At 49.6% G+C, this 22346-nt stretch overlaps 10 protein-coding genes and 1 non-coding gene across 11 annotated transcripts; 4 read left to right on the plus strand and 7 right to left on the minus strand.

Annotated features, from left to right (window-relative positions):
* Positions 1-132: 132 nt before the first annotated feature.
* Positions 133-2062, minus strand: TRUGW13939_02612 (uncharacterized protein; the record flags this gene model as incomplete). The annotated part of the gene is made up of 2 exons (XM_035485804.1): positions 133-999; positions 1049-2062. 2 exons carry the CDS (start codon positions 2060-2062, stop codon positions 133-135), a joined length of 1881 nt encoding a protein of 626 aa, XP_035341697.1.
* Positions 2063-2958: 896 nt separating this feature from the next.
* On the minus strand, positions 2959-3074 carry TRUGW13939_02613. Its single transcript has one exon. It is a non-coding gene; the product is annotated as a tRNA-Met (tRNA).
* Positions 3075-3185: 111 nt separating this feature from the next.
* Positions 3186-5034, plus strand: TRUGW13939_02614 (uncharacterized protein; the record flags this gene model as incomplete). The annotated part of the gene is made up of 2 exons (XM_035485805.1): positions 3186-4629; positions 4694-5034. 2 exons carry the CDS (start codon positions 3186-3188, stop codon positions 5032-5034), a joined length of 1785 nt encoding a protein of 594 aa, XP_035341698.1.
* Positions 5035-5408: 374 nt separating this feature from the next.
* TRUGW13939_02615 (uncharacterized protein) lies at positions 5409-6853 on the minus strand (the record flags this gene model as incomplete). The annotated part of the gene is made up of 3 exons (XM_035485806.1): positions 5409-5737; positions 5811-5940; positions 5990-6853. 3 exons carry the CDS (start codon positions 6851-6853, stop codon positions 5409-5411), a joined length of 1323 nt encoding a protein of 440 aa, XP_035341699.1.
* A 2002-nt stretch (positions 6854-8855) lies between these two features.
* TRUGW13939_02616 (uncharacterized protein) lies at positions 8856-10325 on the plus strand (the record flags this gene model as incomplete). Its single annotated transcript, XM_035485807.1, has 1 exon — positions 8856-10325. The coding sequence occupies one exon, from the start codon at positions 8856-8858 to the stop codon at positions 10323-10325; it is 1470 nt and encodes a 489-aa protein (XP_035341700.1).
* A 321-nt stretch (positions 10326-10646) lies between these two features.
* Positions 10647-12032, minus strand: TRUGW13939_02617 (uncharacterized protein; the record flags this gene model as incomplete). The annotated part of the gene is made up of 4 exons (XM_035485808.1): positions 10647-11059; positions 11126-11687; positions 11752-11839; positions 11893-12032. The coding sequence occupies 4 exons, from the start codon at positions 12030-12032 to the stop codon at positions 10647-10649; spliced, it is 1203 nt and encodes a 400-aa protein (XP_035341701.1).
* A 333-nt stretch (positions 12033-12365) lies between these two features.
* Positions 12366-13258, plus strand: TRUGW13939_02618 (uncharacterized protein; the record flags this gene model as incomplete). The annotated part of the gene is made up of 6 exons (XM_035485809.1): positions 12366-12371; positions 12431-12476; positions 12562-12836; positions 12907-13019; positions 13080-13158; positions 13211-13258. 6 exons carry the CDS (start codon positions 12366-12368, stop codon positions 13256-13258), a joined length of 567 nt encoding a protein of 188 aa, XP_035341702.1.
* A 198-nt stretch (positions 13259-13456) lies between these two features.
* Positions 13457-15295, minus strand: TRUGW13939_02619 (uncharacterized protein; the record flags this gene model as incomplete). Its single annotated transcript, XM_035485810.1, has 2 exons — positions 13457-15152; positions 15210-15295. 2 exons carry the CDS (start codon positions 15293-15295, stop codon positions 13457-13459), a joined length of 1782 nt encoding a protein of 593 aa, XP_035341703.1.
* A 719-nt stretch (positions 15296-16014) lies between these two features.
* TRUGW13939_02620 (uncharacterized protein) lies at positions 16015-18792 on the plus strand (the record flags this gene model as incomplete). Its single annotated transcript, XM_035485811.1, has 2 exons — positions 16015-16657; positions 16715-18792. The coding sequence occupies 2 exons, from the start codon at positions 16015-16017 to the stop codon at positions 18790-18792; spliced, it is 2721 nt and encodes a 906-aa protein (XP_035341704.1).
* A 636-nt stretch (positions 18793-19428) lies between these two features.
* TRUGW13939_02621 (uncharacterized protein) lies at positions 19429-21132 on the minus strand (the record flags this gene model as incomplete). The annotated part of the gene is made up of 1 exon (XM_035485812.1): positions 19429-21132. One exon carries the CDS (start codon positions 21130-21132, stop codon positions 19429-19431), a length of 1704 nt encoding a protein of 567 aa, XP_035341705.1.
* A 243-nt stretch (positions 21133-21375) lies between these two features.
* On the minus strand, positions 21376-21822 carry TRUGW13939_02622 (uncharacterized protein; the record flags this gene model as incomplete). The annotated part of the gene is made up of 1 exon (XM_035485813.1): positions 21376-21822. One exon carries the CDS (start codon positions 21820-21822, stop codon positions 21376-21378), a length of 447 nt encoding a protein of 148 aa, XP_035341706.1.
* Positions 21823-22346: the final 524 nt, after the last annotated feature.

Raw genomic sequence — 22346 nt, forward strand, 5'->3', positions numbered from 1 at the left:
GCCCGTAAATGCATCCTCGCAATGCGAGGACATGAAAGCGAATAGCTAAACGACATACAAAAAAAATGAAGGTATCGCGCTCATGAAACAAGGAAGCAAGATGCTCCGTTCGTCTATAATACATGTATTGAATCACTCTACAAATGCTGAAGGATATGAGTACCGATTTCTAGACCCGTTTACCCGTTGCGAAACTGACCGTCGTGGCAACGGTCCACCTGAAATGTTTCGCATGCCCTGAAACCCGTTCGGTGGTGAAGGGGGCGTGTAGCTAGCGGTAGGGAGGTAGGTATAGTCAAAAGCACCAGGTGTTGTGATATGACTGGTTCCGTTGGGGGTTTTCTTAACGATCAAAGGATCTCGAATGCCATTGTGTGGCGGCGTGTGATTAATATCGGTGGCCGTAATAAATGGCTCAGATAATTTTCGTGTACCCTGTGTGTCGTTCAAATCAGGACTCGGTTCAGCTGAATAGTACTCTCCATTATTCGAAGTATCAGCAACCGAATATACTCTTTGACTCGCCGAGCCGTTGAGATCCTCGCGCGATCGTGATCGACGAAGTGATCTTGTACGTCTTCCCATTGGAGAGGTATCCGACGCATGCGGTATTCCCAGTGTAGCTCCTCGCAAGTGGGGTGAGGCACGTGGACTTCGGTTTCCCAGGGCAGCTGCTGCGAGCTGCGTAGTAAACCCATTATCCAGCACAAGTCTAACGTTGATTGTACTTTCATGTGAGTTTCCACCTCCCCTATTGTTTCCAGTCGGACCGCCGTAATATGCATCATCTTGTGGCCACCCACGCTGAAACGGTGAACTCGTTTCCCAGTAGGTCGATGTAGGGGGGAATAACGGGGCATATGGCACCTCGTTTGCAGGGTATCCAAGATATTCAGGGATGCGAATTGGTTGGGAGGTTTGGTTGTTATTTCCAGTTCCTCCGCCTTGGCGAATAGGTTGTGACCCGCTTATATCGTTGTATACACCATCAGGAGACACCTAAGTCATGTTAGCGACGGATATAGTCAGAGATGGGATACAAACATACGTTGGACGAATAAGTACTTCCAGGCATATTGACATAGTCATCCAAGCTGTTAGCCAGTTTGGAAAAGTTGAACCCCCTTTGGGGGTCGACGGGATCGAAGCGTTGTCCAACCTGAGCATGAAAGTTGACAGCGCGTTTAGGCAACGGTTGATAAGAAGACTTGTTGAGCCACCAGGCTGGATAACTTCCAATCCAGGTGTCGATCACAGGGTCTATCTCAAGCTTGAAGACAAGCCTACTGTCCGGGCTAGGTTTCTGGACTAGCATGACAAAGGTGAACTCCCGTGGTAAGCCGGACCTTTGGAGAGGGTTCTCACTCAGAGACCAGACGACCTCCCCATCTTCCACATCAAACTCTGGGCCGTCTGGACTCCGAAACGTCCTTGACGAGCCTTGGATCTTCATCATCTCGTAGACTTTATAAGAGGCGCTCTTACTCCCACTTGGACTTAGTTGAGCAGCGACTGGGGCATCAGAAATGCCCAACGAACCAGCGAGGCTAAAGGTCCACTGCAGAGTTTCGGGCGAAACGGCTCCGTAGATGAGGTGCGGAGCGTGCATCAGGAACTTGGGGTTTTCTTGTGGATATGGGTACTGGTCCTCGCCCATGGGGGGATTCTGGATTGTCGCTCTGATGGTGGCTGCCTTGAAACGATGATTGTCGCAGTCTGCCGGGTGAAAGACAAAGTTGATGCCCAGAAAGTCCACGTTGGGAATCTCCGAGTCGGAGGTGTGGTCGCTGCCGAAATAACCATGTTGCAGGCGCTCGACATGGGCTGTGATATAGGCGTTTCCGGGCAGGCGTCGTTCGTAGATGCATTTTCGATTCGCCAGCAGTCGCGAATCGGTCATATTCCGGTCAGTTGTGCGCCTTGTCACGGGCTTCAAGCCATAGGCAACTGGTCCTGGCAGTACTGGGTGCTCAGATCCTGCCGTCGGCGGGTTTGGGCCTGACGCATCGACCTTGGTGTTGATGGGCTGAGTGGCATTTTTGCCTGGCATCCCCGAGGCCATCGCCCGCAGCGGCGGGGGTTTCAGCGTGTTTATACGACAGCAATCGGGCTATCCCAGGTCTGCCTGCTGTTCTCAGGTGGGCAGAATGGCAGATGTCGATCTCTTGGCGCGACTGCGCGTGACTGAGTCACTGTTGACTGGTGACCGCACAACCACGGTTGCACGTAAAAAGCTTGGTGGACACGGGGGATGACATGGCAGAGGGATGACTCTTAAGGCAACGTCCATCTCATTTCGTTTGTCGTTCTCGGACGCGCTCGCTGAGGTGAGCGGCGAGGCTAAAGCTAGGCTGCGGCTGAGTGTTGACAGTTGCAAGTTCGTGTGTCCTAGTGAGGCTGTTCGCCGCCAATCACCGCATCACATGCCACCAATCTGCCTCCTTTTGCGGGGGCCGGAAACTCCTTGGTATATTGTTGTTGGACTATTGAGTGATATTATTATTAACATTTGATTGCTCGCCGCGTGCGTTTATTCGCTGCGATGAAGCCACATTCTGCAGCATGACGTTGGTCTTCTCAGCCCTGTCAGGTATATATATATATAAATATATTGTGATCCCTGTCTACAATTAAATAGTTTCGCATGTACATGCAACATCCGAACGGTCAATGCTGACCACACAGCCACGTGCAACCAACATTAGAGAAAAGAACATGGAATTCTGACACCTGGTAATTAAGACAGTTTATGTATGGTTAGCACTCTAAACGACATTATTATCCCTTATGTTTGATGAGGTCAACGTGAACTTCTGTCCCCCCCGCAAAAAAAAAAAAGCGGTCAAACTTGATGGAATATTGAATGTTCGTTTTGAATGAGATAGATAATAGACAACAAAGACCTCGTTTTTTAAAAAAAAAAAAAAAAAAAAAAAAAAAAAACGATAAATTGCAGCCTGTCCCCAGCGAGGTTCGAACTCGCGATCTCCGGATCGCATGCAGTTGTTATGGTCAACTGCTCATATTCTTCGAGATATGAGACCGGCGCTCTAAACCAGCTAAGCCATGGAGACGCATGGGCTTTTGGCGCTGTTGGGGCGCGTATCGGCAATTTTTATGGGCCCGCTTGATATCAATCACCAATTAATAATAATAATGCGCATGAAGAAGATAGATGAAGCGCCATGTATGGGTTTTTAATTTTCCTTTTTAGCTATCTCACCTCCTTCAACTGGCAATACATAACTGCAACACCGTATCAGAATTGCAAGCTACTGCCATCATCTCCGCAGTGGCCCTCGATCGCGCAATGGCAGGCGCTCAATGAATCCACATCGGGAAGACTGCTCGCCCCGAGTCCATTGTGCACGGCATGCCATCTCCCTTTCAATAACGTGTCTTGTGCTGCGGTGGGAGCTCAATGGGCGAACTCTTCATGGCACGCAGAGAATCCCTGGTCGGCGGATTATAACGACAACTCCTGCCTGCCCGATTCGACTGCGTCGTGCTCTGCTTTGGGCTATCCGGCGTATGTCGTCGAGGCACACGGTGCGAGCGATGTTCAAGCTGCGCTCAACTTTGCTAGGCGTACCGGGGTGCGCTTGATAGTTAAAGGGACTGGGCATGACTTTTCCTCTCGCTCGTCAGGTCCGGGCTCTCTATCCATCTGGACGCACCACATACGCGGGGTGAATGTCACGCGAAAAGATCCCCGTGCCATGGCATACGGAGGGGTTGCTTCAGTCGAAATCGCTGCAGGAATGCAATGGAAAGATGTATATGCAACAGCAATCAGCCATAACTTGACCGTTGTCGGGGGCGGAGACCCGAACGTGGGCATTGGCGGATGGATCCTCGGAGGTGGACACAGCCCTGTATCTAGTCGGTATGGGATGGGCGCGGATCAAGTTTTAGAAATGGAAGTGGTGACTGCCGATGGCGAGTACAGGGTTGTCAACGAGACGTCTCATTCCGACCTATTCTGGGCCCTGCGCGGTGGCGGTGGCTCAACGTATGCTGTCCTCCTGTCAGTAACGGTCATAGCCTACGAACGGCTTCCAACAATAGGGTACCGTTTCTCATACGACACGGTAGCCGATTCAGATACGTTCTGGAGTTTGGCCGCTTATTTTCATCAGCAATTGTCTAGGTTGTCGGATGCCGGCGCCATGGGGTATTACTATGTTGTGCCCGCTGCGCCGAGTAGTAATAATTCCAGTGATAATATTGGGACAATCTCCGGATTTTGGCTTTTTCCTGAAAAAACGTTGAAAGAAGTCGGAGACATCATGTCACCTATGGAGAACTACATGCTTTCGTCTCCCCCATGGGCAGAAGACACTATAACCGGCGACAAAAAGGTGGTAGAGTGGACTGACTTCCTCACAGAGTTTTCCCAAAACGAGCCCCAGACCGTGGGGTTTGATGTACGACTAGGCTCTTGGCTCTTGGATGAGACAGCACTCTCAAGGCCTCTAGAGACACTGAAAACACAGCTACGTAAATCCACACCGCCTCCATGGGAACTTCTTGGGCATTTGGTAGCCGGCAAGGGGGTTCAAAATGCCACAGTCCCGGGTGGCAGCAATGCCGTTTCGCCTCACTGGCGAAATGCATATTCGCATGTTGGTAAGTTTTTTTTTCATTCTTAGTCATACCAACACAACAGCCATTCTCACAACGATTGCACAAGTCATCCCCCGTAAATTGTCATTCCTTGACACCGCTGCCAAAACGGCCATGACAACCTCGCTGCGCACCGAAGCTAACCCGGCTTTAATGGATCTGGCCCCGGAATCCGGTGCGTATGCCAACGAGGCCGATCCAACGATTTCAGGAAATTGGCAGCGTATATTTTTCGGCAATAATTATCCGCGTCTACTTGCACTGAAGGAGAAATGGGATCCAGAAGGCGTCTTTTGGTGCAAGTCATGCGTTGGGCAAGAGCTATGGGAGGTAGTTGACGGGCCAGATGAAGAGGATAGATCGGAATGGGGGGTAGGACAAATTGGGGGGAGGATATGTAGAAAGTAATTAATTGTCTTTATATTAGCCAGCTTTGCCTGCTCATGACAAATAAAACAACAGATTTCAGAGTATATGAAAAGTTAGAACTGTAAATAGAAAATAAAATTATTACCAGGTCGGGAAATATGGAAGAGGCGAACCGGCCAGATTAGGGTTCAGGGTTAGGGCACAGCATACATGTATTACGTATTGACGTCAACTAGTCAACTAGTATTGATCAAAACAGGTATGGCCTACTTGATAATGTGATACTCTAAATATCGATGGAAACTTTTTTTGTAAGTTATTAGAACTGTATTATCTTAGTCTCAAGTAGTAACTTGCATTTTTGAGACTCTTCACATTCGGCTTTCAGGTAACACAAGGCCAAAAAGAGAGAATTAGCAGCTAGCGCCGCTGGGAACGTTCGAGCAGTCCTCGCTGGCGCTCCCACCAGTGACGCTGACATCAGTCCAGGTCCAGTCGGAACAGCTTCCATCACCGCACAGGATATATATGTTTGTGGCGTCGCTCGCGACATCACCCGTGATACCATCCAAGGTCAGATCGGTGATTGGGACACCTGTTGTAGGGTCTCCTGTCGGACTTCCGTTTTCGTAGTCTTGTTCGATTACAACTCCATACTTGGTGATGTTGGACAAGGTGATGTCTTTATACGTAACTCCCGAGACGGAGCCAGTGGCATCGTAGACAGTTTTAATACGGACGCCTGTAGTGGAAGCCAAGTCAGCAGATATTTTTCATAAAAAAGAAAACTGAACATAATGTTCCACTAGACGAACCATTCTGCGAGTTGGAAATCTTGGAGCTAGAGATCGTCACGTCGGAGACTGTGTTGTCATCTCTTCCACCGACAGACCCAATGGATAGCCCATGGCCACCGGAGCAGGTTCCCCCGGTGAATGTAATGTTCTAAGAGGAAATTAGACTATTTCAATTCACAATTCCGCGTCTTACTTACCTTTCCAGAATTAATGGCTAGGCAATCATCTTGGTTATAAACCGTAGCCCCCGAAATTATAATCCCGGTACTATCGCCGACATCAAAAGCATCCGTGTTATGCCCTCCCTGGCTATCGCCGTCAGAGTCATCAATAGTGATGCTATCCAAAGTCAGGTCAGTGGATCCATCGACGCTGAATACCTGAACCGGAGAGTTCTTGAGGTTCAATCCTGTGATGGTCGAGGATGTAAGATCGTGAGCATAGAAGAACTTGGGCTTGGTCGTGCCACCATTTGAGCCCTCGCCATCCCACCAGCGAGAACCGTCGCCGTCAATAACATGTCCATCAGCTCCACTAACTGTGATGCCAGTCCCAGAAACCGAGACCAGTGGACCATCCCACTCTTCGTAGCCGAATGAGGTTGTTCCTTCAAAAATCACCGCAGTGCCGTCCTCGAGATCAGTCAGATCCAAGGTCGTCCCAGATGGCACAGCCACGTCGGACAGGACGATAGTAGAACAAGACTTCTTGGACTCGCTTGCTGAAGCTGCACCACTTGGGCCAGAAAAGGTGCACGAAGAGTCGGAGGCGTCAGCTGAAGGTGTGATAGCTGAGTTCGCAGCAGCAAAAGTAGCCGTATTAGGTTCACCAGAGGAAACAGAAATAACTGGTGAGGACCTCGGGAGTGGAACTGTCGGAGTGGCAGATGGCACACCGGGCCTTGAGCTATGAGGCGGCCAAGAACCATGGCCATGCCCTCCGTGGTGGCCTGGATGGCCGGGATGCGCTGAACCAGAAGGTCTAGGAGCAGGAGCAGGCACAGCCTGCACAACTGCAGAAACACTTAAAAGGAAAGTAAAAAGATGGGTGATTTTTGACATTTTGCAGTAAATGGGATGACCTGCAACCTTTTGCGAGTGAGAATAAAACGAGTGATGGTATTTTTGAAATGAATGTGGACAATACCCAGGCCCATCTGTTAGGAGTTATGGACGAGAAGTGCCAATGTATACATATATATATATATTTACATATATTCAACATTTGAACGAGGGGGTTGAATATTTCCGCCTGTCGGGATGTCCGTTCAGTCTCGAACAGTAAGATGTGGAGAACGTCGTGGCTGTTTCAAATCAAGCACCTTCTCTGCCAGCAGAAAATATACCAGCGTTGAAAACAAGCCATATTGACTGGCGGAAAATTCGAGCTTCAAACAGTTCGGTCTATCTCAGCGCGCCAAGCCGGCGCCCTAGCATTAGTTGCTCCGAATAAATTAAACTTGATAATAAGTCAAAAATTTTCAGCCACTCAGAAACGAGGCGACGTGTTTTTTAATTTGACAGAAACGAATGGGCGTGATCGCTAGTGAAAGGCCCTGAATGGCGCCGATTTGTGTCTTGGTCTAATAGATCAGGGGTGACGTCTAGTTCGTGATCAGCGAGTCCCGCACCGTAGTAGGTTGTTTCGGCTTCATTATTATTATGATTATTATTGCTGCTATACGTGTAATATCATCTTTCCGCGGTCTCTGTCAAATTTCTCCCGGTAGTTGTCTTTGAGAAAGGGCCGGAAACAAGTCCACCTGGCGTGTGAGACCCAAGAAGGAGATGAATTCGTTCGAAACAGGGTCTTCTTGAACCCGTTTTCAGCCAGCAACTGCCGAAGCACAGGTTAGCAGATTAAGCATCGGATAGTCGGACTGATCATGACGATGAGAATTGTTGCAAATCGTACCGGGCTGCCGAGATGAATCAGGGAGAAGAGTGGGCTTGTTTAGCCGCGTCCATTTATTGGACTGATCAATAAGCACGTCGCGAGTGAAGCATAATAGCATGTGGTGGTATAGAGACAAGGCGGGGGAAGACGCGGCGAGGTTGATTGAGGCTGTTGCGGCGGCAGGAGCACCTTGAGGCGTGACTTCCTTCCTTCTTTCTCCCCGCCAGAACATCATCTCGACACACACCACAAGAATCTTTCAATCCGACTGTGATAGCGGTTTTCCATTGCACTAGTACAATGCAAAAAGATCAGATCATCTGATAACCCTCGACGGGTCTCATTGGCCGACAGGAAAAACAAGCATCAGGCTCCGCGGCGAGCAGACTGCGACATCGGGCGCTATGTTACCCAGCTACGAAGTTGACCTTGCCCTTTCGGCATCTCGATGACCTCAATTATTCGAGCTGCCTTTCCATGTCCGCTATGGCTGATGTATAATTTATGATTCTAGGTCGAGGTGCAAAGAGAAACCACAGGGAGGCCTTTTCCGGTTCCTGAGTCATACACCTATCCATGACAGGCGCCTAACCATGGAATGAGGAGGAACACGGCCGTCAGTTCCGAGCTTGCATCGCGTGGTCTTCTTGTTCGAATCGTTCGAGAGATCGGCCACACCAACGCCGACCCAGTCTTATCGGCTACCTCCGCTGGCCGCTCCCCCGCCTTGCGATTGGCAAATCATCGCTTGAATTGCTAGATTTACTCCTCATCCTACCGTGCTCTAGGTCAGTGATGGCCTGACAGGCCCGCATAAAAATCACATAAGGGCAAGCGGGGTACCAATGATAGCACCGCGAAAACACACCAAGATTTGGATGCGACGACAATCTCATCGCTTATCTCGCTAATCCTAATCGTCTGGTGGATACGTGAAGGAAAAACAAAACGTAAAAGCTCCGCGGACATGATTCCGTATCCAGGGTCGTATCGATGAATCATTGATTGACCTTATTGTAAATGAGGTAAAGTTTAGGTGGGGGGAACGAAATCTTTAAGCTTTTAAATACCATCCATCCCCCTTCCATCTGCCAGCCATGTGAATAAGTGGAGCGCAGCACCTTTTCTTTCTTCCTATCACCAAGGAGTAATTTGTGAAAATAAAAGATGGCGACCCGAAACAACATCGTCCTGGCACTGGCCTCCCTCGGTGCTATCCAGCCCTCCTCGGCAGAGACCATCCTGGGGGCATACATTTTCCACCGCCACGGTGATCGTACCGCAAAGAGCACTCCTCCAGCATCTCTGACGGACTTGGGATATTCCGAGGTACATGCTCATGGATCGTACTACAACTCCCGCTATGTCGCCAATTCCTCAGAAGCCCACATCTTGGGTCTGGGTAGCGAGGTTGTCAAGCTCTCTCAGCTGGCGGTTTCTTCTCCATCAGACAATGTCCTCCAGAACTCTGCCGCTGGCTGGCTACAAGGTCTCTACCCACCAGTGGGTGGTGCCGCAAACCAAACCCTTCGTAACGGTACTGTTGTCGAGCCCCCATTGAATGGATATCAATTGATCCCAGTCTCCATAACGAGCACTGGCAGTGGAAGCGAGAGTTCGCAATGGCTACAGGGATCGACAGACTGCCAGAATGCCGAGGTCAGCAGCAACAACTTCTTCAACTCTGACATCTTCAAATCCTACCAGTCCTCGAGTTTGGACTTGTATCAGAGTCTCTCACCGGCAGTCAATGCAACCTTTACCGAGGACGAGCTGAACTTCAAGAATGCATACACAATTTGGGATCTGCTTAACGTCGCTTTGATCCACAACTCGACGGACTCCAACGCAGCCTTGGCCAATGTTAACACCAGCACGATACACGAGCTATTCCTGCTCGCCAACGTTCACGAGTGGAACCTTGCCTACAACTCTTCCGACACTGTTCGCGCTATTTCTGGTGCTGTGCTTGCTGGTCAGGCTCTTGAGGCGCTCAACGAAACCATCACCAGTAACGGTAAATCCAAACTGAACGTCCAGTTTGGGGCCTATGCCACTTTCTTGTCCTACTTTGGTCTTGCCGGCGTTGCGTCTGGCAACCCAGACTTCACTGGTATTCCGGACTATGCGTCTAGTGTAGCTTGGGAATTGGTCACCAATGCGACTGTTTCTTCCGATGGCGCTTTCCCTCCAACCTCGGATATCAGTGTGCGTTTCTTGTTCAACAACGGCACCTCTTCCTCTTCATACGACCTCACTGCCTATCCTTTGTTTGGTGGCTCGAGCCTCGAGGTCCCCTGGGATGATTTCGTCACCCAGACCCAGAAATTCGCCGTCACGGGCCAGGAGCAATGGTGCAGCGTTTGTGGCAACACTGATAGTTCGTGTGCCAGCAACTCTACCTCGTCTGGATCCTCGACCACGACAGGAACCACCAACTCAAAGGGATCCGGTATCTCCAATGTCGTTGCCGGTGTTATCGGTGCCATGGTTACACTGGGTGTTGTTTTGGGTCTGGAAGCTCTCGTCTTGCTCGCCAGCGGCTTGAGACTGGTCAGGAAAAAGACTCTTGCTGCTGCTGCTGCCGCTGGAGCCACTTCTTCGACGAGCGCTGAAAATGTCGGTGCTGAAAAGTAAACTGCGACGATCATCAGTTTGTGGAAGTGGAAATTTTCTTTTTTTTTTCCCATTATGAGTTTTTTTTTTCACGAGACCACGAGATTTGAAACTGAAATTGTATGGAGAAATGGCCGCAATATTCCTGGGACATGTCGTTTCGGGAAAACTGCTGGCTTTTTCAATATTCTTCAAAGAATTAATTTTTAAGATCTAATTAGTATAAATCACTTGAAAACATTTCAGACCTAGTTTCTATGCAAACATGTTATGCGCTCGTAAAAGTAGACAAATTTCCCAACTCCGATATCTTTTTCTGCTTATCGATAAATGAATTCATATTCACGATTGCATTGTAACTCCTTTATCTCCCATCAATTCACATCCGTTTCGGACAACACCCACGAGACCACCGGTTTGAATCACCTCGCTACCGCCACCGGAGAGCCGCCATTCGATTTCCGCTAGTCCCTCTAACCAGCTGATACGTGTTTGTGCCGGGACCTCAAGTGTTTGTAGCTGTTCACTAAGCGCACTGAGTATGTCGGCGAGAGCAAGACCCTTGTTCGTCTTGAGTGTGTTGACTGTGTTGAGACACGACGTGACGTCGCTGGTAGACAAAAGAGTTGTCATGATTTCGCGGATGTCGGACGGGTGAGGGGCGGCAATGCAGTTGTAGATGGTTTCTTCGGTGATGAGTTCATGTTCTGGGGGAGGTTGGTCTTTGGGAGCGTTGCGCATAGGAAGGGGTAGACCTTAATAAATTGTGTCAGTAAAGAGTTTCTGTGTGAGTGGGGGGACTCAAAAGGTTGTAATCGTACTGCTGGCATGACAAGCTTGAAGCACATTCAATGCTCGTCGCATATCACCCTTACTAAGCCTGACAAGACTCTCTGTTGCGTCAGGCTGTATCCGGACATTTTCTGTCTCAATAACTTTGTCGACAAGGGCTCGAATGTCGGCCTCCTTCAACGGGCTGAATCGGAATCGTGTGCACCGCGACAACAAAGCAGGGGAAAGCTTGTGCGTATAGTTTGCAATAATGCAGAAGCGCGTATTGGCTGTGTATTTTTCCATAATACGTCGCAGGGCCATTTGTGCAGTCGCTGTCATTGCATCGGCTTCGTCCAGAATGATCAGTTTGAATGCGCCGAGTGAATTGCTGCCTTTTGCCGCAGGAGGGGCGACCGAGAAAATCTGTTTCGTGCTGGCAAATGTCTTGATCTGCTCGCGGACGACGTCAATTCCTCTGTCGTCGGAGGCGTTTAGTTCCAAGACCATTTGACGCATGTTTTTGCTGCCGTAGATTCGCCGGGCCAGGGCTAGGATTGTTGTTGTTTTTCCCGTTCCGGGAGGACCATAGAGAAGCAGGTGAGGCAATCGCTGAGGAAATGAGGCTTGTCAGTATGGTGTTAGGTCTGTTATCGAACGGATGCCATCAACATACATGCGAGTCAATGAATCTGTTGATTGTAGATAGAATGTCCTGGTGGCCTTGCACGTCGTCTAGAGAGCTGGGTCGGTACTTTTCAACCCTGGTAAAAATTAGTAAAAATTTCAGTCTTTTGATGCTCGCAGAGCTACACACCATGGCAAGTTGTCCTCGGCACCAACAGGCAGGTCAGAAACGATTTTCTTCCCTTTGAAATTCGTGTTGTTGGAGCTAAATTGCATTGCGGCGCCTTTGGCCGTGGAGTCAACGTCCATCTCATCCTCGTAATCGGACATGGTGAATTAAAAGAAGCTTTTGCTTCGCACAATTCGAAAATTCGGGAAAAAAGTGTTAGAAGAATAGCAATGAACTGTCTGTCTCGTTATCTTCAGGCACCTCGTGGGGAAGTGTCCGACGCGTCGCGCGTAAAGAGGTTCTCGGGTCCGGAAAATCATGGGCGCAACTGCCATCCGCCGCCGCCAAGCCAGGCATCTCACGCCAGCCTCCGCACCCGCCCACATCAATCAATCGTCGTCATAATATCTGCCATAGACACCGGCGCGCATACCTGCATCTGAAATAACCCAAGAATCTAGGTTGTGGCCTAGCTGTTCCTTTGCTCTCTCAGGATGCCTGTGAGTTTCCGACTGAGTCTTTGAATTGGGAGCTGTCAATATTGACCACCTGCGCCTAGGCCTACCACTCTATCTTCCTCGACGAGGCGGACCTCCCTCTGATCGGTACGCAACTGCGCATTGGAGAACCGCAGATGCTTCATGCAGCAAATATATCAATGAACACCGCGACTAATAGTAATCTCTCCAGGAAACTTCCCCCTCCTCCCTCTTCGCACCCGCACTCGTGGCCCCGCATACGTCCTCCCCGCGCTTCCTCCTTCAGAGTCAGATATCGATATCGATCCCAATAGCGAGTCATACGACTGCATAGACGAGGTCTTGTCGCTATTCCGCGCAAATGTGCTTTTCCGCAACTTCGAGATCAAGGGCCCTGCCGACCGCATGTTGATCTACGGCATTTTGTTTCTGAGCGAGTGCTTGGGCAAGGTCAAGGCAGGGACATCAGCTCGGGATGCCGAGAAGGTTAGAGCGGCGATTTTTGGCTATGAAATATAACCGCGAAGGCTAACTTGGTAATCTTACTAATTCCAAGGCTCTCATCAACACGGCGCTCGAACAATTCTCTATCCCCGGTGATGCCTCGTTCCCTCTGAACCACGCATTTGAACGTCCTCGTGATAGGCAAGACGCGGAACAGCTCCGACAGTATGAGATTCATCGTATCTTGCTGTGAATATTCTGAATGAACTGACTTAATTATTCTAGATACCTCTCCCAAGTTAGACAAGAACTCGCCATTCGACTGCACGCTAGATTATATCCTGGCGGTGAAGGTCCCTCCAAGGTAAGCGGTTTAATATTCAATATGACTAAGTGTTTCTGACGTATGTGCACAGTTCTGGCTTAGCTTTGCGAAGAGAAAGTTCATGGGAAAAAGTCTATAGATCATAATGTCGCTTATGTCTCGTCCCCAACGATTAGTAGCGTGAATGTGAATATTATTTGAATGAATTTCCATGGAGATACGGTTCCCTTAACCCTTCGCTTGACAAAACTAGCAAAATGCTTGATGCAGTCTATACAGTTCAATTCGTTTTTATTTTTATTATTTGACAGGCTCAGCCTTGCGCATTTATCAGAATCTACGCCGACGGCGTCGATACCTCCTGGGCCGGGGCCTGTGCCCCAGACTCATCCAACTTCCTTTTCTTTTTTCGACCATAAACTCCGTGAGCGTTGACGTATCCAGCTACAGGTAAGACTCGAGTAGCATGGAAGATATAGCCTTCGGACCCTCCTCGATCAGACATCAAGGGGTGCGTTCTGCCGGGGAGGACCTGCCATTGACGAACACGCGAAGTCTGGAGCATGGGACCAAGAAGAAGCGTCGGATCGAGAGTGAATTCCGCGAAGAGTGCCGCCTCAATTGAAGCAAGATTGGCCTCCGACGAAGCGGCGAGGTTTTCTTGTTCTTTCTCGAGGGCTAGCTTTTTTTTGATGTAAGCCCCACGGCGATCACTTGAGTAAAGATCAACTAGCTGTGTAAGTGGTTCAATTGCGGGCGAATAGACTACAGTGGAAGCTCCACCAGCCAACAGAGGAACAGCGTGTCTCAAGACCGATTCAGGGTCCATCAGACTGGCCACCACCAGGCCATCATATCCTCCAGCTCGAACTTCGTCGACAGTGGCTCGAACACGATTGTAACGAGCGAGCTTGCGGTGGTATATTCCGCGTTGTCGCGGCTTCCATGACTTCAAAGTGGCTTCATCTACGTTTTCCGGGCGCTCAGCATAGATGTTGTCCGAATGTGGATCAAGAAGCTGAAGCCATGTTGTTGTCTTCAAATGACTAAACAAAGGGTGAGATTCATCGGGGGTATCTTCCTCGTAGCCGAAGTACTTTAGAAGAGAGAGATTGGGTCTAGCGTAGGCATGAATGACTGTGATAGTGTTTTCCCTAGCATTCGTGGCGTTTTGTTGTGTTGTGTGTCGTTGTGGCGTCTTGTAGTCCCCCGCATTATTTTGTTTTTGAGGAGTCGTGTCAGTGGCAGTTGATTCTTCAGGTGCATTTGGCATTTGCTGATCAGCAACATCGCCATCGTTATTCCTAGCGTCTTTCTCCTCCTCGTCATCATCGCCGGTCTCCTCTTCGTCTTCTGGCTCTGGAGGCTGGAGAATGCCCATTCTCTCCGCCATCGCAGCGACAACCAGGCCTCCGGTATCATCAACCACCAGATATCTTCCACCCGGCTTGACGTCGTCCAATTGCAAATTCCCAGCATGGTGAACGTTTCCCCAACATCCCAACAGTCCAATCATCTCATCACGCAGCTCCATTATTTTATTTGGGTCCTTTCCTTGCAAGATATACTCCGTCAACACGCCCACGTCCACAGGTAGGACCGTAAATCTCTTGAGGTACTTTTGGCGTTTCCGCAATTTGTACTTTGCTAGCGAGAAGGCTGTCTTTTTGTCAATAGTCGAGTGAGCTTCTAGAATTTTTTCAATGATTTCCTGTCCGGCACCCGTGGTATTCCTCTTCAGCTCTTCGATTTCCTGCCATGTCAGGGTCTGAGATGAATTATCGTCGTTAATGTCGCGGTTCGTGCGCGTGGGTAACGAATCGCCGTTGCTCATTTCCACGTCATCTACCACGCCATCTGCTTCTGCAGACCCCTCGCTGATAAGCGCTTCGGCATGGAGCTCGGCGGCAGGCACAACGCGCAAAGCGTAGCCATCGTCGCCCGGTTGGTCCAGGAACTCGTAGGTGAAATAGAACGGGCGACCAATAATCTGGTTCGAGTAAAAGCTGCCGAACTTTCCCAGAGAGACGGGCCTAATGTACATCTAGTGAGCAGCAATTCTTTTCTCCGCCGTCTGTCTCAACACTTACATCCCCGGCGCAAGCTTCAGCAGCTTGTACACGCCTGAAGGTAGCCGTAGCACCACATGCTGATGCGGACGGACTACCGAATGCATTCTGTATATGCCGGCCTGGTCTCAATCGCTGGCGAGGTGCATTACAGAAAATATCCAAAAGTCACAAAATTCAATAAAGCAATCCCACTTGAGCGCACGGACCAAGCTATTCTTTCCGCCGCCAGCCGGCGATCATATTGTTCCGGTTCCGGTATGGAAATACCGTACCGTACGCAGATTCGCCTTCTCCACCGCGCAACTAGGCTATTGAGAGCGTTCCGGCGCGTAACACGAGTGCCTAGGGCTCTGTCGCCCCCGCGAAATGACATCGTCACAGTCTCGTCGACGAATGATAGTGCGCCGTGTCGACTCCTGGCGATGCTCAAGTGCAGTAACCAGCTCGAGAAAAGTGGCAGCCTGTTGGGATGATCATTTTGTCATTTGGTTACCTTTTTCTATCGAAAAATGTCTGTTTATTGAAAGCTCCAGGGCCATCGCTAAGCCACAGCTCCCCATCAACCTCCCGTATGCCTTGTCTGCCTTGGCGTTGGGGTTGATGATTCAGAGTCGGCTCTAAACTAATATACGCGATTATTACACGTTCCTCACTCAAGTGGATGCCTGTCTCAAGACGCTACAAACCGTTCCTCTCACGGATATCAATTATCCCTAGTTTCAGACGGCCAATCACCGACGTATAGACTTCTCAGTGCTCCCTCCGCATGCTCCCCGAGAAGACATCGACTCTCTGACCGTTCGGATAACTGCGTATCGTTCAGATGGTGCTCCGGAAACAGCCACCCCCCGGTATCGAGGTTCCGCCACGAGGTGCAAACGCTGCTGATCACCGGTCTCCTGTGTCACGAAGCTCTGTCTCGCCCCGATCCGCCGGCCAACGCTCTCGGAAGGATAGTTGGGAGCTGGATACAGAGTCTGTGTATTCCCCAGACCTGCGTACGTCCCCCGCATTCGATCTTATGCCGCTCGAGGAAGCTCAGAAGTCCCCGATGTCGTCCCAGAATCCATGGGAGGACGAGCTTGTTGAGAGGCCAGAGGGGACCAGTCCGATGGCCGGGAATTCACAGCAAGGAATAGTTGACCAGAGGTATTCGAGTCAGAATGGAGATGCGAATGGGGGAGCTCCAGAAGTTCCGCCGAAATCGACAGATACATCACGAATACAACCTTCTTCAAATGAACTTCAACCACAGCCGACAACCGTTCAGACTGCACCCGGAACTCAATGGGAGATGGCTTCTCCCCAGCGCTTCCGTGCTAATAATCCCTTTGCGCGCCCTCGACCTTCTAGCCCTAACCCTTGGGAAGATGGGAAGTCTCCATCTGGCCAGGCCCAAGATCCCGTTAACCAAGCACCCGCTATACCCGGATTTCACCAAGATCCGCCCGAGCGGAGCAGCCAGAGTAAGTTTTATCTCATTAAAAACAACAAGCCGGATGCTAAGCAGCTTAATTCTCTAGCTTCAGGAATTATTCCCATGACAGCGCGCCTGTCAATTTTCGATCAACCGGAAGATCCATGGGCTCAACGGCAAAGCCAGGCAAGCTGGCAAGAACAAGGCCACTCGCAAAACGCCCAGCCGGCTGTGCAACATGGTAACGGCACCCCCTCTGAAGATATCTGGCAGCTACCTCCTGCAGACCATGCACCTGCAACAAACACTGGCTGGATAGCCAACTCTGAACAGGGTATAAATTCCAACAGCGAATGGCAAGCAATGGGGGCTTCTTTACACCCTCAATCAGCCATCGACCAAGGCGCTTCAGCCTCAAATAGCCCTCAAAGCTCGTCTCCCCACCTGATAGACCTGGATGATACGCCAGCAAGATCTGATTTTAACGCTTTGTCGGGTGAATCGCAGCCCGCTGCACCCCCGAACGATGAGCAAACACCGCCAGCTCTTACACAAGTACCGCCCACTACGCTGCCCCCGATGTCCGAAGCCGAGTTACAAAGATTCCAGGAAAAGCAAGCAGAGACGTACGCAATTCGCCATGTCAACTGGACGGATACTACAGGAAAATTGCGGGAGTCGCCTGTGTTGATTCAAAATAAGAACGGGCCGTGCCCTTTGCTTGCTCTGGTCAATGGGCTTATAATGCGCTCTGTTGACAACAGATCTCGGTCCCCGATTGTCAGAGCGCTTCAAATCAGAGAAAATATCTCATTGGGACTTTTAATTCAAGCACTTTTTGATGAATTGACAACATACGAAAACGAAGTTCTTCCTGACATCGAAGCACTGAGTCGATTCCTTACCATGCTACACACTGGCATGAACGTCAACCCACGTTTGACTTTGGAAAGTCCAACCTCAGCTGGTGTCTTTTACGAAACAAGTGATCTGCGATTTTACGACGCATTTAGAGTTCCGTTGCTACATGGGTGGATTGCGGACCCAACGAGCGATGCACATGCCTCCATGACCCAGGTCGCTCAGTATTATGAAGACATACAATTATTACCGTTCCGCAAAGAGGAACTGGAAGATCGTGTTACACAAAGCGATTCTACGTTAAACGCTGATGAACAGCGCCTCATTTCCGATATAGATACTATACAGTATTTTGTTGATGTTGAAAACGCTACACAATTGAGCTCTTTTGGCCTAAGCCATCTTAGCAAGACACTTGCACCTGGCTCGATATCGATACTATTTCGAAACGACCACTTTTCAACCTTATATAAACATCCCCAGTCCGGACAATTGTTTACTCTCATCACCGACGCGGGGTATGCAGACCACCCAGAAATTGTCTGGGAGTCACTCGTTGACGTGACTGGCACCAATGCCGAGTTTTTTGCCGGGGACTTTAGGCCAGTTGGCCATGGACCTTCTGGGTCTGGCACAACTGGAGAACCTCAACCTACTACTGGCCGTAGATCAGTAGGGCAGACTGCCAGGACTTCAAACAGCGGCACATCAGCCGCCGCTGCAGAAAGAAGTTCGTCACCACAAGCGACCACAGAGCAAGAAGATGCCGACTACGCATATGCTCTTTCACTTCAGTTCCAAGAAGAGGCTCGGCAGCAAGAGCAAGAACAAGAACGCAACCGCACACGTTCAGGCTCAAACCCACAAACCCGTCGATCCTCATCAACAGTGAATACCAGCAGTACAACTGCCCGTGGATCCACCGCAGGTCATCGGTATACTCGGTCTTCCTCGGCAGTAAACCGCCTTCGCAACCAGTCATCTACCTCCGTTCCTTCGACTCACAGCAACATACCTATGGATGCCCCGTCCGACCAGGACAATGACGAGAATGCCCCTCCTCCGTCTTACGATCAAGTAACTCGCAACAGGTCTGCTACTGCTAGTAGGACATCTTGGGCATCTTCACAACGACAGCAGCAACGGCAGTCTGCAGGATATTCATCACTTGATGCCGAATATGCCCGAAGAGGGCATTACCCTGGCACCGCTGCTGCGGTAGGCCGAAGACAACAACAACAACAATTACCCCCAGTCAGCCCGGCTGCGTTGGAGAGAGGAACTAGGGGAGACAGGAATGGAAAAGATTGTATTGTTATGTAAACTGCGACTTTGTACCCTCACGGGTGTTTCGCTTATGTTATGATTTACGAAATTTCTGTTATTTTTATTTATTTGTTTTTTCTTCGCTTCTTTGTTGTGTCTTTTGACAACATAGTACCTCTGTTTAGAACAAGTGCATATTTGGCCTTTTTTGGGTTCACCAAGAGATGGATGTTTGTATACGATGAGCATACGCAACCATACTATAGCAAGGCTTGCATTATAAATTCCCCATTTTGTTTATTTATTACACCTAATCAAGTATTGGTGCAAATCGACACTCGATCAGAATAGAAACAATTCAAATGATATATGTAGCTGTTTGCTTTTTGCGGTAGGAATTTTGATCTTGAGACCACATGTATTCAAGAACCATGTACATATTACGAAACTGAGAGTTTGAAAACCATACAGATCCATCGATTGATATCATAATTGCAAAAAAAAACCTCCAGGCATAAAGCCATTAATACTATGCTTTTAGAAAAAAACGCCACTATAAAAAGAATACACTGCCATTTTTCGTTACTAGCAATGCGTACACAATCAACAAAAACGTGGGATATCTCTTTTTTGTATTTATGTGAATGTCTTCGCCTCCTTTTTTGGTTCCCATGTACATCATTGGGTCTATCTTCAAGCCTTTCGTCTCCTCTTTGGGCTGTGCGTGGTTGATGAGCCGGTGGGGGTAGATGCTGCTGCCGGGATCGACGGGGCAGTTAGGCCTGCTGCGTTGTCATCGGCTGTGTTGGAAGGACTGGTTGCTTCGCTATCTGTAAGGGTCTCGACGATTCGGCCGGGTGCGCTGCCGGCGTCGGTATCAATAATGTTTCCATTATTGAAAGTGCTGTTGTTCTTCGTATAGTCTTCGTAATTGTCAAAGTAACCAGAAGGTGCTCCACGACCACTGTTACCAAACAGATCCGAGTCGCCGCCACCCTCGTTGCCGAGGTTCTCAAAGTCAAAGAGATCTTTCACATCTCCCTCCGTGCCAGCAGTCTGTGTTGGAGCTGTTGACATGTCGCCAAACGGAATATTGTCTTTGTTATCGTCGTTCAAGTCAGGGAGGTCGGTGAAATAGTCTTGACTGTTGAATATCTGGTCAAGATCAAGAGAAGGCGGTGGCACATGTCCATCCACAAGACCCGGAATTTGCCCGGTAGGGCTGAGCGGTTGTAACAAATTCGTCAGATTTTGCACTGACCGGTCTTGCTCTGCTTGCATCTTCATTAAATTGTCGATCTCATTGCGTGTGTTGTTTAATTGAGCAGAGTAATTTTGTAGCATCGGTGGCGGACTCGGGCTTATAAGAGCATTATTCGGGGATGTAGCGGTGGGATCATTGACATTTGAGTCATGTGCCATCTGCCGTAACGTGTCTGCTCGTTGCTTGGGTGTAAGAGCGGAGTTTCCCCCGGAGGTCTCGAGAGAGGAAACAATGTTGGGGAAGTCCGAGAAATTAGTTTGGATTCCGTTGGCGGCGTTACTGTTCTGAATCATAGACATGATGTCCCGCTGTGGTTTCCGCTGATCAAACGAGGAGCCTGCGGCCGGTGGTGGTTGAGGACTGTTGCCTTCCTGAACCTCCTCAATAATACCCGTTGGCATTGGCTGTTGTCTAGGACCTGCTCGCCCTTGAGGGCCATCAAGGCTACTTGCAGCTGGAGACAGGGTGGTTGCACGATCACTCGTAGCTGCTCCGGCCTGGGGAGGTGCTTTCAAAAGCAATGGCTGCTTTTTAAACTTGGAGGTTGCCAAGGACGGGTCACCCCCGAGGGAACTCAATATATAATCGTCATCAACATCCACAACATTGCCCTGATCTGGTGCAAACGTATTCGCGATATTTTGTTGACTGTCGTGTCCCTGCAGACTGCGATTGTAGACCGTAGCAAGGAAGGTTAGGATTGCATTGATCGAGTTTTCGTGTCGATTGTGTTGCTCTTGGAAGTTGGCGGCTTGGGCATATAGCTGCTCGTGTTCCCGACGTAGTTTGGAGATAGTAGTAGAGATAATCTGCTGTTGCTGCCGTATCGTTTGAAGTTCTCGATAAACACCAGACAGCTGATCCGTAGGGGGGGCTTCTTGTCGAGTACTTATCGCCAGTTGACCTCGATTACGCGAACGGTCCTCGCGGTTGCCCTCATCGGGGTATTCTTCGCCGTCAGGCTCATCACCATCCTCTGTCCGAGCCTTAGTTCCTTTACTGCTCCCTTTACTGGTCTGGCCAGCCACATTCTTAGGTTTTTGAATCAGCCACAAGAGATCAGGGTGGCCCCGTTTGAAGTATGGATTGGCATATTCGCTAGGGCTCTTGTTTTTTCGCTCGCTGGCGCGCATTGAATTGTCCGATAGTCCGACTTTCTTGTGGAAGCCGTACATGTTCAGCTGGCGCACAAATGATGCGTAGTTATTGTGCTTGAACAATTCCGGAATTAGAGTACGAGCAAATTCGTCTTCGTCCAATACAATGAAGGAGTCCCCGTCGTTAGACCAACGGATTAGCTCTGTATTTTTGGATTCATCGAGAAAGCTAAGTGTATGTTAATTAAGACTGGCCAAAGGAAATCGAGAGTAGCCATGTTAGACTCGCCTTCTTAGCTTCTGAACGAAAGGAGGGATCTGTTTCCGCTTTGCTTGCGCATCCCTCTTCGCAACCAATGCCCGTTGTTCAAGATCTGAAATACTCTCCCCCCAACCTTCACCAGTGCCGTGTTCGGGCATGGGCGGCGTAGTAATTTGTTCATAGGGGCGGTTCCGATTCATGAGCTGATTGATCGGCCTTCTCGCAATTTGATTAGACGAAGTCGCAGAAGATGCCGAAATATCTTGGTTTTGTGCGAACGGAACGGCGGTGAAGGAAGTCGAGTCGACGGGGTATGCGGCAGAAGGGACAGGAGCGTCTTGACCCCATTGAAGAAATTGATCGTCTGAAAGCTGACTATTTGGGTCTGTATAGTTTGGAATTGATCCAACTGGCCCATGAATCACAGGTGACGTTCCTGGCGCCGGGCGCTTGCGAGTGGACATGCTTTGCGAGGACATCTTGGATCGTCTTGGCCGGGTCCAACTGCACACGCCTGACAGTATCTGAAAGGCAAGAGGACCTAGCGGCCACTCTCAAAGGGGGGATGTCTACCAAGTTCGTGATGTGACACCGATGCGAAACCGTGGATAGTGTCCGACCGCAGTAGTATTCGCGATCTCAGAGTCGAAGATTTAAAATCGGCACCGGGAAGCGTCGATAGCAGAATAAATATTTCAATCGACAAGTGCAGTTTTTTGCTTCTAATTCCGTAGACGGAGGTTGATGGGTTTCGTTGCCGCGTCGCCTCCAAACGATTGTACCGATGGATGACGAATGTGATGGGTGACGAAGTGGGGGTTCGATGACAACTTTCGTAAACTGGGTATGAAAGAGATGCTAAGAAACAGGTCCTAATGTGATACTTACCACAGTGATAACGCGAGCAACGTTGAGGGAATTCGTGACGTTACACGGGGGTCGAGTCGATCCAACGAGGGAGAGGAGAGTATGAGGCTGATTCGTGCTT

Source organism: Talaromyces rugulosus, chromosome II, assembly GCF_013368755.1.
Source record: "Talaromyces rugulosus chromosome II, complete sequence".
Lineage (NCBI taxonomy): Eukaryota > Fungi > Ascomycota > Eurotiomycetes > Eurotiales > Trichocomaceae > Talaromyces > Talaromyces rugulosus.